The sequence below is a fragment of the Corvus hawaiiensis genome, chromosome 19 (assembly GCF_020740725.1).
Source record: "Corvus hawaiiensis isolate bCorHaw1 chromosome 19, bCorHaw1.pri.cur, whole genome shotgun sequence".
Taxonomy (NCBI): Eukaryota; Metazoa; Chordata; class Aves; order Passeriformes; family Corvidae; genus Corvus; species Corvus hawaiiensis.
The window spans coordinates 2,456,856-2,477,265 of record NC_063231.1 but is presented as its reverse complement, the minus strand read 5'-3'; the positions used below and the strand labels follow the sequence as shown (position 1 = coordinate 2,477,265).

The window sequence follows — 20,410 nt, the reverse complement described above, 5'->3', positions numbered from 1 at the left end:
CCTGTTATACCTTTTTACAACTTCTGTATTCCTGGTGCTTTTTGCCTGCATTCTTGGACTTGTTTGTCAAGCTAAGACTAAACATTTTAGAAGCTTCGTAGCTAGGGATCAGTGTGCCCCAGACCCCAAGGTCCTCTCCAGAACACATTCTGTAAACCAAGATAGAACCATCCAGGGGGAAGGTTCCTTGGGGAGGGGGGCTCACTTGAGCCTCTCATTGGGGAATCTTTGATAGATCTGCTAATTAGTAAAACCTATAATGTTATACCCGATCTTTGGGGGCACACTCGGCGGGCTGCATCTCGATGCACATGACCTGGGTGGGTGCACCTAAGGATCCTTAAAGATAAATAACAAGGTAAAATCCCTTTTCACCTTCTAACCATGTATGACTCTTGATTTTAAGACCAGGAAAAGGCATCACTGCCTGCATCCACAAGGTCGCCAGGATTTAATTACGTTACCCAAGATATAATTAAGGCATTGAAAATGCTGCCCTGAATACCAGCACTGAATCCCTGCCATTTACAGGTGGGTGCTGGTTTCCTGATGCTTCCCACAGAGTTATTCCCCCTCTGGAGTCCCTGTCACCCTCTGGATGGGGCTGAGTCCGTGAGCAGCCTTTTGCTGCCGTTGGGATGTGACCAACCCTACTGAGTGTGTGTTCATCGCCCTGTTCCCATCGCTGAGAGCACAATCCCTGCACAACCCGACGGGCTCTGCTTCCCTGAGCACCTCCTGTGAGCTGCTGGGAGAGGCTGAGCTGAGCAGGAATCCTGAATCCTGCTGCAGGGACGCTGCTCAGGAAAACACCCTGCAGCTCCTGCTCCAGCACGGATTCACTGCTCGGATCCCAGCAGGGGTTGGGAATTCCTTGTCCGGGCTGCTTTGAGCACGAGCATCACGCACAGCAGCGACCAAGCTCTGTAACCACAGCAGGAGCTCCACGTGTTTTTCTTGGAAAATGGAGCTCAGGACACTGTGTCCTCAACTGGAAAGAAGAAAAGGATGTCACAGCACGGAATTAAGTGGAAAGCACTGTTTGCACGCGGAGGTGTCACAGCCATGCAGAAGCCTTTGCATTCCCTCCTTCACCCACAGCAATGGTTGGGAATATCCAGGATTGAAGCCCCAGCCTGGTCCCAGGGCCCTCGTTAGGCACAGGCCCCCACAGCAGCACAAATCTCATGGAAACTTCCTTTTTTTCATTAGTTCCCACCTTAACCAAGAGTATTAGCTCAAAGGACTCTAATTAAATAATTGCCTAAAGAATACTGAGTAAATACAATGACATAACTACAGCTTCAATAAAAAAACCCCTAAAGCTTCTTATCTTCATCCATCAAGCATTAAACACAATAGAATCCTGTCTGGGGCTGAATTCTTCTGGTCACTTTGTTGTGGTCTCTGTTTATACTTCAAAAGTTTTAACTGCTCATATTCGTGTTCTGCTTCTTCCTGGCCTGTGGAAGAGGTTGGAATGAGATGGTCTCTGAGGTCCTCTCCAACTCAAACCACTCCATGAATCTGTGATTTTATGCTCTACTTGCAAAGTTTGTAATTCTTTGGAGTTCAGGGTATTTTAGCCAACAGAAGAGGTTGCTGTGAACCTCTTAAGCTTCACAGCAACAGTCCCCCAGGACAATTCATAGCAACAAAATGTGAGGAATTTGCACAAAGCGGGGCGGGGGTTTCGTGTAAGGGTGCTCTGAAACATCTGGCTGTGTCATTTGGGAGGAAAACATCCCCTAAGATGTTCCCATCAAGTGGGTGAGACACTCCTGGCACTGAGAGCTGCTGCAGCCAGGGAAACACCAAACAGAATCAGCAGCTGAGAGTCAAACCTAGCCCAAACCACAGGGAGAGAACCTCCAGAAGTGTTAAACCTAAAGCACTGCACTGCTTTTCATCTTCAAAGCCCCTTCAAACCAGCAGCTAATTAATTTTTACAGCAGCCCTGTGTGCTCAGGTGCCTCAAACATCATCTCTGTTTGTAGATACAAAGAGCCAAAGGTGATGGAATGTGTTGCAGACCAAAAGGAGTCTGTGCTGAGGTGGAGGTGGGTGCTGTGTTTGCACCACAAACCTGTCCGTGTTACACTTCCAAGGAAAAAGATTTAAAGACAAAGAGGAGAATTTAATCTCTTTAAGTGGAACAGGGATCTAAACAACTCCACAAGGCACCAAATGATGGCAACTTCCAGTGGCTCCAGGTGCAACGAGGCTGAGGGAGTTGGGGCTGTTCACGCTGGAGCAGAGGGAAATTTCTCCAGTTCTCATCACTTTGGGCTGACGGAGTCTGTGCACCGCACCAGGAGTTCCAGAGCCACAGCAGCACATGTAGAATGGCACTTCCTCCCTGCCAGGCTGGGCCATTTCTTCCCCTTTCTGTTTAAAGGATCTCCTTCCAGGGCTATTTCATTGGGAGTTGTGCACAGGTGCTCACCTCAAACAGGATATTACGGGAGTGCAGTGCAGTGCACTGCAGTGGGAATGCATTAGTTCATCCAGCAAGGAAACATGACTGGCTGAATTTCCTTTCTTTCATTTCTTTCTATCTGTGACTCAGCCTTTTGAAAATAAAGAGAAAAAAAGAAAAAAAAAAAAAAGCATTAAAAGCACAAAGGACCGCTCCCAAATTCTTTGGTGCATCCCTGCTCATGCTGAGGGAAACCTTCTGCGCTGGATGTGGAGCAGAGCAGGAGGGAGGTGCCTCCAGCAGGGCAGGCTCTGCTTCCTGCAGTTAAATTTGGGAGGTTCTGTGCTGTGCAGAGAGGGCAGAACAAGTTCAGTGTGGAGACAACAAAAAAATGGCCAGAGATGGAATATTATCCTGGGATTTCGGGTTGGTGGATGCGGCCCTTCCACCCCTCTGGCTGGGAAGAGCACGCCTGCTCCGACTGCTCTTCCCAGTCAGGAGAGCCCTTTCAGGAAGCCCAGGAATGCTGGCATGATTCTGTGCAGTGATGCAGAAGCTGCAGGTAAACAGCTGCTCTTTCACAGCTTCTTTTTTCATCAAAGCTTTTGCACAGCTCTTTGGGAGCCAGAGGCCCATCACAGAAATTGCTCGGATTCAAATGCAGATAAAACCAAATTATTTTATATTTTTCTTTGGAGTTTTTAGCCAACTCGAGCCCTGTTCCTGCCCATATCTTGTGGCTGTTGAGATCTGTTTTTCTTGTGCACACAGCTGGTTCAGGCACTGGCTGAGGAGATCTCCTCCACGTTTTCTGGAAGTGATGTGTTTGCATCAATAAACCTGTGGATAAGCACAAGGATGATGCATTTGCATCCTCTACAGCTCCGACTCCCTGCCAGGGAAGCCCTTCAGCAGGAATTCAGAGCACCTGATTAGGAGGCCTGCCTCTTTCTGGGAGCTGGAAAGAGGCTGAAATAAACTGTGCAAAACCCAACTTCCTCCAGCGTTTGCTGCTCCAAGGCTGCAGCTGCACCAAAGTGTGAAAAAGCCAAAGTCACCAGCTGCTGGACACCAAAAACCTCCTGGTGCTCAGACCCAGGGCATGATTAACAGGTACAATTTATCCCTGGATTTAAAGAAAAGGGCTCAAAACGCAGCTGAGAACCACAGCATTTTGCACCTCTAGAAGTGGTTATGCAAAATTCAGTTCTTTAGGAGTCAGGTTCTCTCACACCATGCAGGACACAGATTTTGCTCCGTGCCCTCACCCACCTTCTGGAACAACATCCAGACTGACTCAGAATAAAATTTCATAAAAGAAATTTCAATCTTGGCCTAAGACTTGGCACAGGGAGTCCCAGCCCAGAATAGATTTTTACGGGAAGTTAGAAACCTCTGGGAACAAAAAAACCCCCAAGCTTTAAACTGAAGCATCAACAGAGCCTCAACAAGAGCCGTGCCAGCAGCTCAGTGCACAATATATACATTGTATGCAGAGCATATAGAATGCCATAATTACAGCCAGATGGGTGCAAACATAGATTCACTCTGGCCATGAGTAATACCTCATGAGTGCAGAAAAAAAGAACCCAAATGCCTATTTTAAATCAGCAGAGTTTGGAGGGGGGAAAATGTGACCCATCCCTGGTAGGGATGTGAGAGAAAATGAGTATTTTTCATCAGCATTGCCACTGTGTGTGGAACCGTCCCCTGCAGCCACTTGTCCACCTCCAGCTGTGTTCCCTTCCCAGAGGTTTTCCTGGATGGATTTTGAAATATGATTTCCTGTTTTTAAAAAGGCCCTGCCTGGCTCTGCACACTCCAGGTATCCATGTCAGTGAAAGGAAGAGATGTTTCCTGCTGCCATCCCAATAAAAAGATCCCTTCAGACAGAGGTGCCACTTATCCTTGTTTGGCACTGGAGCTGCTCAGCCTCATCCCACCATGTTTTAGAACATTTTTGCACTGCATTCCTCCTCTTCTTTCCTCTCTCTGGCTGCTGGTGAGGCCTCAGCTTCCATCCCTAAATGTCCGGGTTTCTCCTTGCTTTGCGTGTTCCGTACTGGGAGTTTTGAGGCTGGCTGGGACCCCAACATTGCATCCATACTCAAAACATCATTCTGCACCCCTGGGGATCCAGAGCAAGGAGCAGTTTATGACTGAACCCTTGACTGAGTTGTTGAATGAACCTGCAGCTCATTTTGCTGAAAAAAATCAGCTGGAATGAAGGAGTTGGGGACAACCAGTGAGAAACAAAGTCCTAAGCACAGAGCAGTGCCCCAAGGTGAAAACCTCCCCCCAGATCCCAAATCCCAAATGCTTGCATCTTCCAGGACTGAAGGGTGCAGGGCAGGGGACTCAAGGGATGGCTGAGGCCACATTTCCACCCAGGCAGCAGTGGCCCACGCAGTGTCACCCAGCAGTGCCACAGCTCCAGCTCACCGGGGTCCTGCCCCAGCTCTCCTGCCTGGGAAGGAGGGAAATCCCTCCCCAGACAGGGGCAGGCTGGCTGGTGGTTACTGAGTGGGATTTAAAGATGTCTTGGCTTCAGGGGAGCCTTGATGGGGTCATTTAAAGATCCCTGGGAGCAGCACAGGCGGTGCTGCACCCAGCCTGGTGAAGGGGCTGGGCAGAGTTTAGGAGAGTTTGAATTCCTTTTCTTGCTCCTGGCTTTGGGATGGAGTCACTGGGCGTTCAAACAATGCCTGGTGAGCGACCTGCAAATGTTGAACCCATGGGCGCTAAAGGTGATGGGACTGACCCTGAAAGGTGAAGCATCCAGCTGCCCCTGGCTGGGCTGAGCAGGCACAGGGCCCTGAACAGAGAGCCTGGAGCTCAGGATGTGACCCAGAGCCAGCCCTGAGAATCCAGCAGATACAAAAGGGCTGCACTAAGTGCTCCCAGGAGCCCGAAGGATGCATTTGGGTCCGTTACTGCACCGAAGCACATGCAGAATCTGTTCCGCGCTGAGAGAGGAGCAGGCAGGGCAGAAAGCAGCAAATGCAAACTCTGAAAAACCTCAGCAATGTTTGCAGCACTAAAACCCACGCCAGCAGCATTAAAACCACCACACTCAGCTCGGTCCCTCCGTGACAGCCCCCGAGTGTGACAGAGGGATGGCACCTCTGACGTTCTGCAGGGACATCTCTGTGCAGCAACACAGCAAAAAAGGTCACCACGAAACAAAGATGTAGCTGGTAAAATCTCAGGCTTTTTATAAGAGACAAAACCATCCCCAAGAGCAGGAATGCAAGGCTCAGAGCAAGGGACAAGCAGTTTAAGACAGGCCATATAAAAACACGTTTTCCCCCAGCCCCCAGATCAATGATTTCGGAGGTGTGAGGCTGCTTTAGTTCGTCTGTGCATTAATTGCGTGTTTTTCTAAAACTTTAAAATTCCTACCTGGCTCTCCACCTCTGTCCCTCGTCTTCAGGTTAACACACACAGACATCCCCCTCACCCTGATGCCATGAAGATTTTTTGCCTTTTCTTTTATACCCCTGTTGTACCTTTTTTACAACTTCTGTATTCTTAGTGCTTTTTGCCTACATTCTTGGCCTTGTTTGTTCAGCTCGGAGACTCAACATCTTAGAAGATTGGTAGCCAGGGATCAGTGTGCCCCAGAGCCCAAGGTCCTCTCCAGAACACATTCTGTAAACTGAGATAGAACCATCCAGGGGAAGGTTCCTTGGGGAGGGGGGCTCACTTGAGCCTCTCATTGGGGAATCTTTGATAGATCTGCTAATTAGTAAAACCTATAATGTTCTACCGGAACTTTTGGGGGGGTCATTGCGGTGGGCATGGAGGTGCATTTGATCTGGACGTGTGCACCTAAGGATCCTAAAAATAAATACCAAGGTAAAATCCCTTTTCACCTTCTAACCGTGTATGACTCTTGATTTTAAGACCAGGAAAAGGCATCAACCCCTCCTGGAAGAGTGTGCTTGACTCATCATTGTTGTCCAGCCAGATTTATGGCTCTGAAACCTCATTATTATTAAGCTGAAAGTCATTTTTATTTACTGGCCTCTGCCTCTTTGATGAACTGCACGTACATCTTGGGTCATTTTATCCTCACAATTCCCTACCTACCCAGCCATGAGGGGAAATTTTACCAACATCCCACCCTGTGTGTGCTGGGGCAACACAGTTTGTTTCACTACTGAGAATTCCAAGCCCTCCTGGGCTTTAATCCATCTCCTCATGATCCAGGGTGGAAAAATGTGCTGGGAATTAAGGGCTGCAAGAGGAGAGGCAGGAGGAGGAGGAGACTGAGGAAACTCAGACAAAAGGTAAGATGGGGCTGAGCTCCCAGGGCCTGTGTTTGGCTTTAAATTCCTGCAGGCTGCAATTCCCGGGGAACAAAGGAATGCAGGATATCAGGCAGCACCATTCAGACCCTGAGGAGCAGATGGTGCCTGCTGCCATCAGCAGCTCGTGCTCAGCACAGCTCATTGTTTCTCACCTCCTCTCTCCCCACAGCCGAATTCTCCTCCCCAGCACCTGTACCCTCTGTTTGCTTTGGTTTTTCTTGGGGCTCCTTCCCCAGACACACCCTTGGGAATGTCCCTTTTCCCAGCTGGTCCCTCTCGTATTGGAGAACTTCCTGCAGTTTGTTCATCCTCTGTAGCAGAGAAGAGGAACTGTCCTTGTCTTCTGCCTTGCCTGCTGCCCCATGGCTTTTAGTGTCATTATGCCCCATGTCATTATTAGTGTCATTAATGCCCTTTAGTGTCATTATTCCAATTATTTTTAATTTTCAGCTTTAATTTTCCCGTTCCAGGAGCATTAGGGAATGGCTGAATTCTCCTGCCCAGCTGTTCCGAGGGGACTGACCACTACCTGAGCTAAAAATAATGAGAAATTTCATGAGGTTCTCTCCAGGGGATGGGATCACACTTGAAAATGTCATTGTCCCATTGTCTCTCACAGGACAGGCCAAGCCAAACCTCGCTACACTCGTCCCAAATTATCCTTCCTTCCCCACAGTTCCCATTCCCATGAAGGGAGGAGATGGCTGGGAGCAGAATAATCTAATAAAAACACAAATGAGAACCAAAGAAACTGAAATAGCCACTGGATCCTCCAGCACAGGAGCTGCTGCAGCCTGTCCCACCTCCTGCTCCATAAAGTTCAATCACCAAGCTCCTCTGCTTGATCTCTCCATCTGCAAAGTGCATTGTTTTTGGGAAAACCGGGACTTCTGACTGTCCCTGCACAGGGCTGTCATCCAAAATACACAACAGCTTCAGAGCAATAGCTGTGGCCCCTTCACACCTCATGTCGCACTGGGAAAATCCTGATTTGAGCCCCAGATCCTGCTCTTGGTGTTCAAGGATGCACCAGGAGGTACCACAGCTGTTCTGGACACAGTTTTGCTCCTGTTTCCCATCACCTATGATTGTAACAGCTGAAAATCACACACGAGCAGCGTCTGAATCCTCCAAATAATTCCCAGTGAAGGGGGATGAGCCAGGGGAAAGCATCCCCCTCCCCAGCGAGAATCCGGGATATGGAAACAGCCTCTGGCAATGGTTCTGCAAGAGGGAAGCAGGAGAATCTGGGGACGCTGGAGCTCTCTGCTGTTTGTGGACAGGGCTCTGGGATTAATTTTTGGCCCAGGAGTGAGCGCTCACACAAACACTGACACTGAAGCCTCCAATTGTGTTTTCCCTGGACAAACCCAGCACATGACTCCGCTCGCCTCCCGAGCGCCCTGACCAAAGCCAACGCTGGAAACAACCTCGGGTCTGAAACAAACAACATTTCGGGGCAAACCTTCCCTTTGCAGACACAGGAGATTTTTTCAGCAGCGAAACCACAGAAATTGTTTGTCCAATTTCTCTGCAGCAAATTTGTTCCCTAGCAATGAAGGAGCGAGCTGGGAGAAGGAATAAATAAATCAGAACTTGTAGAAAATTCAAACTACTGTAGGCAGGGAGTATTAGAGAATAAAGTTATGGCCAGACCCAGATGTAGAAACTGGACATCTTCAGTCAGCTCTGCAGTAGCTCCCCTTCCCTTGCCCTTGCCCTTGCCCTTCTCCTTCCCCTTCCCAAGATGGGGACCCGAGCCTGTCACTGGACAGGAGGAGGGTGAATCCCACCTGGACAAGGGAGATCTGGTCACACTGTGTGCAGAATTTAGATTTTAATAAGAAAAGGCTCTGTGAAGAGGAAACTGGAAGGTGAAAGGCCGGGCACTGTGCTGGAGCAAACGGGAACAACAAAGGTAATAAAGTGTTTTGGAACCACTTGATTTGGATATAAGGAAGAGGTGTTTTTACAATGAGGATGGACAGACAGAGAAGCTGTGCCTGCCCCATCCCTGGAAGTGTCCAAGGCTGGGTTGGACAGGGCTTGGAGCAACCTGGGATAGTGGAAAGTGGCAGGGGTGGGATGAGGTGCCCTTTAAACCTCCTTCCCAACCCAAACCACTCTGACTCAGAGCTGGCAGCACCCAGTCCACAGCTCCAAGTCCAGCCCTGTGCCCATCCTGTCACCCTGTGATGTCCCCTGTCGGCTCCAGGGCAGAGGAGGGCATTGCACAGGGCTGGGGGAAGCTGCAGCCCTCACACCTGGGGACAACCCCCCAGTTTGGGGTGACACTGCCATGCCTCCCCCCTGCCCTGCCCGGTCCTGCTGCAGCCTGCCAGGACTCGTCCTCCAGCCCAACCTCCCACACCCTCCTGCCCTGCACACACCAACCACTCACGGGATGGACAAGCCTCTGCAGGTCCCAGCTCAGCCTAAACCCCTGAAAATCGGGAGAAAATTCCCCTGGGCCTTAGCAGGGCACTGTGCAAGGGTGCCCTAATCCTGGGGAAAGCAGTGGGATCCTGATTCCGGGACATCTTTGGGAAGGGGAAACAGGAAAAACATAAAAAAGACACTAAAAAGTGACATCATGCTGTGGAGGGACACGGGGTTTGCTGGGCTGTCTGAGCTTGTGTGTGACAGGGACATCCCAGTGCGCCTGATGGCACCTGGCAGCCAGCAAGGGACAGGGCCAGTGCGCCGGGAAATGCTGGAGAATGAGGATTCCATCCTCTGCGGAAAATAATGCCTTGAACCTGTGTGAGGAGAGGGTTGGGGTGGATATCAGGGAAAGGTTCTTCCTGCAGAGGGTGGTCACGCACTGGAGCAAGGAAGTGGTCACAGCTCCAAGCCTGCCAGAGCTCAAGAAATATTTGAACAACTCTCCCAAGGACATGGTGACATTCTTGAGGTGCCTGTGCTGTGCCAGGAGTTGGATTCCATGATCCTAGTGGGTCCCTTCCACCTCAGGATATTCCATGATCCTATGAAAACAGCTGGGTTTAGATATGGCCCAGCGGTTGGGCAGTTCCAGCAGCATCTGAAATCTTCATGGAAACCCAAAGGAGCATCCCTGAGCTGGCACCTGCGTGCAGGCTTGACCAACAGAAGTTTGTTACAAACATTAAAAGCCAGTTAAAAGCTGCAGCCTTGCCACATCACTTCATGGGACAAGATCTCAGGGTCCCACCACGATGCTGCTCCCAAAGCTGCCATTTCTGATGTGTGAGTGTAGGGTTTGTCAGCATTTCCATGGCAAACCCCTCATTTTGGGATTTATTCCTTGGCTGTAAGGATTTGCTCGAGCTGAGTGTTTGGCAGGAAGGACCACGACCATTTCCCTTGATGCCTTTTCCTGGTCTTAAAATCAAGAATCAAACATGGTTAGAAGGGAAAAAGGGATTTTACCTCAGTATTTATTTTAAGGATCCTTAGGTGCACCATGTCCAGGTGGAATGCGCCAATATGCACATTGCGGTGCACAGTCCAAAAGATCTGGTATAACATTATAGGTGTTACTAATTAGCAGATCTATCAAAGACTTCCCAATGAGAGGCTCGAGTGAGCCCCCCCTCCCCAAGGAACCTTCCCCTGGATGGTTCTATCTCAGTTTACAGAATGTGTTCTGGAGAGGACCTTGGGCTCTGGGGCACACTGATCCCTGGCTACGAAGCTTCTAAAATGTTTAGTCTCTTAGCTTGACAAAATAAGTCTAAGAATGTCGGCAAAAAAACCACTGAGAATAAAAAAGCTATAAAGAGGTTTATAAAAAGGGTATAAAAGGAAAGGCAAAAAGTCATCATGGCATCACCCTCATCCCTGAAGCCCTCTAAAAGGAGGAATTACACACAGAGCCCTAATTGAGGGCTGCAGCTCCTTCAGACTTTGGCCCTTGCAGCCAAAAGTGGCAAGGCCAGGTGAGTGCAAGTTCAGAGCCTGGGGCTGGCTGGGAAAAGGAGGCACAGCCCCAAAATCAGCTCCAATGCACATTTTCCAGCCCAAGGAATGAGTGGCAGCACGGCTTTCACTCCCATCTATGCCCTCCATGCAACCTTCTCACTGGATTTTATACCTTCGTCATCAGTATTTTGCTGGAGTGTAAAATACCCTCAGCACTAATTTAACTGTAAATGGGTTTGAAGTGCACATTTCTTAGCGCGCAGGTATTTTTATTACATTTTGTTTGTTTTCTCCCCATGTTCCTATAAGGAAACATATAAATAATGGTAAACACTGCTTTGTGAAGGTCTGTTTTTTCCTTTCTCTAGGGATTTTTTCCAGAAGGGGGGTTCCTATGTGGCAAACGGGGTACCCATCTACCACTGCCCTGAGTTTCCCGTGTGGACAGTGTCCCCATCTCAGGGAAAGGTCACCAGATCAGGTCTATTGGCTCTTCCCATGGGAAACCTCCATGATCACCTCCAAACACACCCTGCTTGACTCAGGATATACTCATTCCATCTGATCTGGCTGCAAGGGGAAAAATGAAAAAACACAGATTAAGCACTTGCTGATGGCAGGAAGACAGGCAGGGGCAGAGGGATGCAGGGATGCAGGCAGGGATGCAGGGATGCAGGCAGGGATGCAGGCATGGATCCAGGAATGCAGGGATGGATGCAGGGATGCAGGCAGGGATGCAGGCAGAGGTGCAGAGATGCAGCCAGCAGCACAGGGATGCAGGCAGGTGCACAGGGATGCAGGCAGAAGTGCAGGGATGCAGGCAGGCGTCCAGGGATGCATGTAGGGATGCAGGCAGGGATACAGATATGGATGCAAGCAGAGGCATAGGGATATAGAGAGGGATGCAGGGAGGGATGAAATTGGGACTGCAAGCATGGGCACGGGGATGCAGGTATGAATACAGGCAGGGGCACAGGGATGCAGACGGATGCAGACAGGGATGATATTGGGGCTGCAGGCAGGGGCACAGGGAGGCAGGCAGGCAGGGAGGGAGGCAGGAGCGCAGGGATGCAGAGAGGGGTGCAGGAAGGGATGGCAGGGGCACAGGGATGCAGGCTGGCAGGGGCACAGGCAGCGGGCAGACGCGGGGCGGGCAGGCGCTTCGCTTCGCTTTCTTTGGGGAAAGAGCAGCGCACGGGCGGAGCGGAGCGGCGCGGCACGGTACGATGTGAGGCAGGGCGATGAGATGCTGTGCGGTGCGGGGTGATCCGGAGCGATTTGAGGCGGTCTGAGGCGATCCAGAGCGGTCTGAGGCCATCGCAGCGGAGCCGAGCGAACTCCGCCGCCTTCCCCGCGCCCCCTGCCGGCGGCGCGCCCCGCCGGGGGGAGGCCGCGGGACTACATCTCCCATGCGCCGTTGCGGCGGCGCCGCGCGTGCGCGGTGCGGCCCCCCCCCGCGCGCGCCGGAGGCCGGGGCGGCCGCCCCGGCCCATCATGTAGGTGCAGCCGCGCCGGCCCCGCGCCAGCCGCGCAGGGACCCCCGGCCCGGCCCGGCCCGGCCCGGCGCGGCCCCGCGCGCCCCGAGCCCCGCGCCGCCCAGGCGGGAGCGCGCGCGGGGAGCGCGCCTCGCATCTTTTGTGTGTTGGGCAACTCGCCCCGGAGGAGCCGCGCGGGGAAGTCTCTTTGTGCGCGCGCCCTTCCCCCCACCCAGGCGGGGGACAATGTCTCAGCCCCGAGGTGAGAGGGGCGTGCGCGCGTGCACGCGCGTGTGCATGTGCAGGCGCAGCTGCGGGAGGGTGCATGTGCGCGTGCATCTGCGCGTGCATCTGCGCGTGCATTTGCGCGTGCAACCGCGGGTGCAGCCGCGCGCGCGTGCAACGGCCGCGGGTGCAGCCGCGGGTGCGCGTGCATGTGCACGCGCGCGTGCACTCGCTTGTGCAACTTCGCGGGTGCGTGCGCGTTCGCTTGTGCAACTTGCGGGTGCAGCTTGCGGGTGCGTGTCCGCGTGCGGGTGCACGTGCAGCTGCGGGTGCAACTGCGGGTGCAACTGCGGGTGCATGTGTGCGCGGGCAGCTGCGTGTGCAACTGCGCGTGCACGCGCGGGTGCATGTGCATGCACGGGCGTGGGTGCACGTGCTGCGCGTGCCCGCGCGTTTGCACGCCCGCGCGTCCTGGGGTCGCCGCTCCCGGTGCCGCTCCCGGTGCAGCTCCCGCCGCATTTCCTGCTCCCTGGCGCTGCAGCAGCCCCGCGCTGGCTCCAGCCGGGAGCCGCTCCCGGGATGACCGAGCCCCTCGCCTGCCTTTGGCACGGCCGGGAAAAGGGGGGTGTTGGAGGAGCAGCTGCAGCCGGGGCTCGGTGCGGGGTTAAAGCAAACTTTTAAACAAGTCCGCGAGGGAGATGAAAGGTGAAACTGGAGTGGAGTTACCAGGAATTAAATATATACCTATGTTTCCATGGGAAAGTATTGTTCTCGTGCCAGCGCTGAGATCATTTTCCACCCATTTCTCTCCCCCCCATCCCGTAATATTTGGTAACTTTTGGTCACAGGCAGCAGTGGGGTTTGTCACACCAGCACGCTCCGAGCGTGCAAAAAGGCAGGAACGGAGCGTTTGGGAAGTGCAGGGAGGCAGGAATTGGGTATTTGGGAGCTGCAGAAAGGCAGGAATGGAGCGTTTTGGAACTGCAGGAATGGGAGCATTTAGGAGCTGCAGGAATGGAGCATTTAGGGGCTGCAGAAGTTGAGAATTTAGGAGTTGCAAAAGGGCAGGAATTGGGCATTTTGGAGATGCAGGAATTGAGCATTTAGGAGCTGCAGAAAGGCAGGAATAGAGCATTCAAGAGCTGCAGGACTTGAGCATTTAGGAGCTGCAGAAACTGAGAATTTGGGAGTTGCAAAAGGGCAAAAATTGAGCATTTAGGAAGGGCAGAAGTTGAGCATTTAGGAGTTGCAAAAGGGCGGGAATTGGGCATTTTGGAGCTGCAGAAGTTGAGAATTTAGGAGTTGCAAAAGGGCAAAAACTGAGCGTTGAGGAGCTGCGAAAGGGCAGGAGTTGAGCGCTGAGGAGCGGCAGGAGGGGGTTTGGGAAGGGGACAGCAGTGATTTATTTCTGCCAGCGCGGTGGCACAGAGCGCTCGCTCTTTGCTTTTTAACTCGCTGGTTATTCCGGAGAGGCTCTGCCTTGTGCCCTGCAAGGGCGGGGGGGGTGGGAGGAAGTGGAGAATTTAATATTGCAAAAATGCTGCGGGAATGCAACAGCCCCTGCAAGAGCAGGCGGAGGGAGCTTTAAGGAGGAGTTGCTGCGGCCATTCATTGTGGAAATAGATGCCCATATGTCAGCGTGCGGCCACACAGATGCAGCTTTTGGAGCTTTTTGAAGTGCTTGTGTTGGATATTGCAGCTTGGCTCTCCCTGCATCCTGCAGCCCTCGCACATACTTGGGATTGGGGGGCGGGGGGGGTGAGAGGTAGCATGTGGCCCGGCAGGAGCAGGTCCCAGACTGGGTTTGGAGCTGCCTCTTGTTGTGTTTATTTATTTATCTATTCAAACTAAGCCGTCTATGAAGCCTTCCACAGTAATCCTTGCAAGAGAGGATGTTGGGAAGGAGGTGCCTGCACAGCTCTTGCCACACAGTTTTCCTTTGTAGAAGAAAAATGTAAAGTTGTTGTATAATTTATTCCTAATTTGGGTTTGCTGTAGTCATCCTTTCCAGCCGAGCAGGGACTTGTAAAAGTTTCCGATGCAAAGAGCCAAGGAAGTTTGATAATGCAGGATTGAACCCGGTGGTACCCAGAGCACTCTGCCACTGGCAAGGAGGGTCCCTGGGAGACCCTTGGGGGGGCAGGGGCTGGCCAGGGGGGTCCCCAAAAAGCCTGGGGGTGGCAAAGGTGGAGCGTGCAGAGGAGGTGACGGGCAGGGACCTGTGCTGGTGGCCCTGCAGGGGTGCTGAGCATCCCCTACGCTCCCCAGCACCGGCCTTCTGCGTCCTCCCCAGTACCAGGAAAAAGGGAAAATGGAAGTAGCCAACCCACAAAACATGATCTCAATGAATGGCATCATTCTTGAGTCCCGTTCCCGTCCTCCTCGCGCTCCGCAGCACCAGTGCCTGAGCCCGCATTCCTCGCACGGATAGCTTTTCCAAGTTCAGCTGTTCAGGCCGAGCTTTTGCTCGGGAAGGGGTTTCAGCTCCAGGGTTTGCACCAGAGGTGTCGTTCTTTGGGATGAATTAAGGGAGGCATAATCTGCATTTCGGGATCGGCTTTCATGTGTTGCACAGGAGGTTCCTCAGCAGCTCTTGAAAATACAGCCCAGAGCCCCAGCCAGCTGCTGAGCCCTCTCCCTGCTTTGAATCCTTTCCAGAGTTGTTCTGAGAATCTGCCAGAGATGAATTTTTTTGATGCAGCTTGTCAGGGGAACATGTGAGCAGCAGAGTTGTTCTTATTCCCTGCAAGGAATCCCACCTGGTTCAGGGGGATCCTACCTGTGCCACGTGAACAATGGGAGGGGCTCTGCCTCCTGCATAGTCTATAAAGGTTAAAACTCTCCCTGAAATCCAGAAACAACACTTTCCTTCTGGCCCTTTCCATCGCAGGAATGAGCAGATGCCTCCAGCGTTGTGCTCGTGGTTCTCAGCCACATTACCTGTCCTGATGGGCTCCCTGAGGGTCCATCCAAATACAAAATCCACCTGAAGTCAATGACATCCCTGCATTTCACCCTGTGCTTGTTCCTACCTTCATTCCCTCTTTTAAACTGCAGACTGGTATTTTTTTGTTGGATGGACCAATCCATAGCCAGTCAGCTTTTCCTGGGCACAGCAGGTTCCTGCAGCCTGTTCCGTTCCTCACCTTCGGAGTTGAGCCTGCTCTGGCCCAGAGGGCCTTGATGTTGATGGGAGTTCAGAAGTTGAATCGTTGCCCAAATCCAGCCCGTTTGGCTGTCATGACTAATAGGATATTATTTGGGAAGAGGAGGGGGGAGAAAAAGCAGAAGTCCATATTAATTTCAAGCCAAGTGCAGTTTGAGGCTGTAAATCTGAACTCTGGTGACAGCAGATACATAGAAGAGTCTCCCAAATTCCTTGCAATGGGGGAATTATTCTCTGGTAAAACCCACATGGGAGAAAACACCTGCAAATATGCAATTTTCTCCACTGAAATCAGAAAAGGGAAGGGGGAGCAGTACCCATTAGAGCACTGATTCATAAATACATGGAAATGATATTTAAACTAAGTATTGCTGCCTGTTGATCTCTCACCTAAACCTCAGACTTTGTTGTTTCAAATACAGTTCTCAGTGCTCCAGCTGCAAAGGGAGGCTGGGATTATGAGCAGCACGTCCCACGTGATGCTGGCTGAGCATGCACCCTATGGACTTTGACCCAAGGCCCTGCACCTATTCCAAACACCAGTTTTGTCTGAGACACTCTTGCTTTCCCCAGCTAGAAGTCTCAGTGGAGCAGCTGTAAAGCCAAAATGTGAGTTGTTGGTGTTTTTTTTGAAGCCCTAGGTAGGTGGCAGGTTGTTGCTGGTGTAAGATTAACCTGCAGGCAGCTCCTGTGGCTTGTGCAATGTGCATTTTGCCTTGTCAGCGCCACCTCAGCTTCTCCCCACTTGCACACTCCCATGACACAGGCACTTGGCAAGGGCACGGGGAGCAAAGCCATGGCACGGTCAGGTGCAAGCCTAGCAAAGCCTGGACTAGCAGCAAATTTCAGCTCGAGTTGTTGATTTATTTTTAATTAAATTTTTTTTAAGGGTGCCCTGTTGAATTAGTTTAGGTGCTACCTGCTGTGCTGCAGTGCTGGAGGTGCCTGTGTGCCTGCTTTGAGTGAAGAGGGGGCAAATATTTATAAAGAGGTTTAAAAACCTCGTGTAATGCCAGGCTGGAGGAATTACCCAGCTCGGGAAGAAGGAAAACCTGGTTGGGGCAGAAAGTGTTTGGCTGGAGATGATGTCTGGCATGAACCAAAGCACTGCTGTGCCCAGGTGAGCCAGTGGGAGCTGGGACACCTGGGTGAGCCCCTGCCTTCACCCTGCACTGCTCTGAGGTGTTTGTAGGGTGCCCTGTCCCCGTGTCCCAACCCGTCCCAGCACTGCTCAGGGCAGCAGCTCCTGGGTGCCACCCAGGCTCCTGGCACGGACAGGACATAAACAATTTAAAAGCTCAAACTAGAAGCAATTCTAGCAGTAAAAGTGCAAAGTTGCAGGAAAAAGGGAGCAGAGAGCTGAGTGCTCCTGCCAGGCTCCTCAGTGCCACGCCGAGCGTGGCTCCTTTTTGTTGTTTTAGTCACCAAAACCTCGGCGCTTCCTGGGGGTGAATTCCCTCCCGTGACACATCCACAAGCTGCTAAGGTGAAGCGAATGACGCTCCTCAAAAACCACAGGAGTTGTTTGGAGAGATGAGACACCTCACTGCTCCCAGGGTATGGAGCCGTGCAACGTGGTTACAGCAGGTTTGCACGCTCTGGGTCCTGTAGTTGCAAATACACAAGATGACTAAAAAGTTGCCTTTTCCCCCCAAACAGTGCCTGTGTTTGTTGTCACTTGGGCTTTTTTTGTTTCTGAAAACAGCTCTGACAACACCTCTAGAAGTCTCTCCAAAAAGGATTGAAAACCAACACACCTGAAAAAAGCTCTGATCCTTTTTTTAAGCTGGAAAAAGAAAAATAGTGTGGGAGTTTTGTTGGCACAGGAGTGGGGATGCTTTTCAGCCCTCTGCAAACACACTTAGAGGCCCAGGGCTTGTTACCCTGGTCATTGTGATGATTCCCAACCCTTCCCCAAGGCATTCACCCTATGAACTTGCATTCCTGATGCTGCTGCAGCTCCAGAGGCAAAGCTGACACCTGACAGGGAGTGCAAGCGCAGGGCAGGTCACAGCTGTGATGGCAGAGGGTGGCACGAGCAATTCTGAGTAAGAGTTACTCACCAGGTGTCCCTTCCTGCTGTCACTCACGTTCTGGGGGACCATTTTGGGGTGCATTTTACAAGTTGGCAGCATGACCACCAGCAGCATCATTAGCTGAAGTGTTGAGTCAGCCTCCAGTGGCCGGAGAAATTGCAGGAGTGTTCTTTCAGTTTGAGACATGGACAGAGCTGTAATTAAAAAAAATAAAAATCTGTTTCATTACCTGTGGAGTTACTTAGCTCCGTTCCTTAGGGCCTGTCTGGGAATAGTTGAAGGGATTAGCATTATCAGCTAGAGCAGTGTTAGCAGGGAAGCAGATCCAGGAGGCTGGAGCGGTGCCACGTCAGATATTATGGTCTGTGGTGGCCAAGTGATGAAGGCCATTCGGTGCAATTTCCATATCTGCTCATTGCGCAAAAAGTCGGGGATTTTTTTTGCTTTTGTCTTCCAAATCCACAATATTCTGCACTTGACAAGTGTGAGTGGAAAATGACTCCTGCTCCGTGACCTTGGCACAGTGAAAGCAGTTTGGAGAGGGGAGGTCTGGGGCTGTTGCTTGTAGGGCTTTCTCTTGCCTCAAAGCCAGAATTAAACCCAGCCTTCAAACCTCCCCGTCCTTTTAAACTGGGAATTCCAAACACAGAGTGTTCGTCCCACCGTGAAAGCCTCCAGGCATTTTTGAGTCCTCTTTACTTTGGAGATGGTGCTGAGAAATGCTGGACATCCTCAGTGGGATCTCCAAGAAGCTGCTCATGCATCCTGGTCTGCTGGTGCTGTCAGAGCTGTGGCAGTTCCCTTTGGATTTGCGTCCCATCCTCAAGCAGGAGCCTGGATTTGTAGGGGCAGGGTAAGAGATGGCATCAGGGAATGCTCTGGGGTAGGAGCTACACTGGCTGCTCCCCCCAGTTGCTGTTGGAGCAGTGGCTGTGGCTTGTTGGGCTGCAAAACCTGAGTGCTGTGAAGCCCAATGCAAACAACCTCTGCAGCTGGGGTAGGGTTTCAGATTTGTAAGGAGAAAAAGCCTTTTTTTTTCCCCTTACTCGAGCAGGAAAACTTCACAGAGCAAAGCTGATCCAGTTTCTTGCTGGTGCTGTTTTGTTAGCCTACTTAGCCTGCAATTTTATAATCAAGGCTGGGTTTTCTTAGCCTGCACCCAGGCAGATCAAAAATCGTGAGAAGAACTGAAGCCCGAGCAGCAGCCACTTCTGCTGCATTCAGATGAAAACAGTGGGGGGACAAAAAAAGAAAGAAAAAACCCAGCAGAAGTTGCAGATGAGATGCCAAAGATAAGGCAGCAATAGAAAATCGGTGCAGGAGTCAACACTTCAGTGTCTGCAAGAAGAGGCCTTTAATGAAGGCTGAATCAGCACGGACTCGGGAGCTGCTTTTGAAGGAGAATCTTTTTCTAAACAAAAATATGTAATTGCACTCAATGAAAAATGCTTATCAGTGCCAAATGGCCTCAGAGCATCGTGTGGCTGCTCTGTGCAAGTCCCAGGCACCGTGCTTGTGTGCCTGTGTTCATCCTGCACTGGGGGCTGATCCCCGAGTTCCTCGCTCCTGCGTTTTCAGCAGGGCTCATTTCACACTCAAGCAACAAGTTATAAAAATTACAGCTTCACTCCATGGTATCATTCCTCTCGTGAATGTTTATTGCTTCTCCAGTAGTTCAAGGTCAGATATAGAAAATGACTCAAAAGTCTTTTGTTGTTCTGACAGCTCTGAAGTGATGGAAGGCCCAATCCAGCAAAGACAAACCTTCCCGGAGAGCTGGCACCAAAAGGGAATGGAGGGAGAATATTTTAAAGGCAAACCCGGCATTGATTACTGACGTTTAAAGTAGGTCCGGATCAGATATTAAGGAAAAATTTTTTCCTGTGGGGGTGGTGAGGCACAGGGTGCCCAGAGAAGCTGTGGCTGCCCCTGGATCCCTGGAAGTGTCCAAGGCCAGGTTGGGCAGGGCTTGGAGCACCCTGGGATAGTGGAAGGTGTCCCTGCCTGTGGAATGAGATAAGTTTTGAGGTCTTTTCCAACCCAAACCATTCCATGACTGGGTGACTGTTTCCCTGGATCTGCTCCACTCTGTCTGCTCTCAGCACCTCCTTGTGCAGCAGCCCCGTCAGAGCCTGCTGGAGTGCCAGGCTGCCTCAAGTACCTGCACACAGGAGGGAAACAATCCCTGCCAGAGCAGGGCACATGAGCTCAGAAGGTCCCTCTGGCACCGGCTCTGCCTGCAGGGTTTGTGCAGCACCAAGCACAGCCCTGGGCTCAGCTCCTTCTTGCAGGGCACCTCTCCAGCGCTGGCAGCTGCCCCCAAGTTGGAGCCACACTTCCCAGCTTGGATTTCAACACAGCCTTTCTGCTAGGGCTGCTTTAATTGCCTGCAGTTAGGGTCTCCAGCACTGCAAAAGGATGGAGAAACAAAACCCAGTCTGGCTTTGTAAGGGCTAGGATTGATTTCTTCTCTCAACCAGCTGATGCTGTGACCTTTCAGAAAGGAACTGCCAGCCTGTGACTGTGGGGTTTGTGCACGTGACTGCCCAGGGTTAAAACACAAATACGGGATATTTCTTGTAGTTTTATCCAAGGAGAGGAGCACCTGTAGGAGCTGAGAATAGCTGAAGGAAGAGACAGGGACTTTACGTGCTGTCATCAAAATGCCAAAACCCCTTTGGGCTAAGCTACATCTTAAGTAGATTTGTTTAAGCACTTGACAAAAACGCCTTGAGCACAAGTCCAAGGCACAGCATGGGGCTCTGGCAGCCCTGAGGGGCTCTGGGGGTGCAGGGGGTCACCCCAACCCCTGCAGAAGGGGGTCAGGCTCTGGCCAGCTGAGACTCTGCTGGCTCTGAGCTGCAGACACAGCT

General features: G+C 51.6%; 1 protein-coding gene across 1 annotated transcript in view; it reads left to right on the top strand.

Annotated features, from left to right (window-relative positions):
- Positions 1-12,214: 12,214 nt before the first annotated feature.
- MAP2K6 (mitogen-activated protein kinase kinase 6) overlaps positions 12,215-20,410 on the top strand; it is a 53,302-nt gene continuing 45,106 nt past the window's right edge. Inside the window, exon 1 of the mRNA XM_048323367.1 lies at positions 12,215-12,372. Within this exon, the coding sequence (XP_048179324.1) occupies positions 12,357-12,372 (16 nt within the window). The 5' untranslated portion in view covers positions 12,215-12,356. The remainder of the gene's footprint in view (positions 12,373-20,410) is intronic.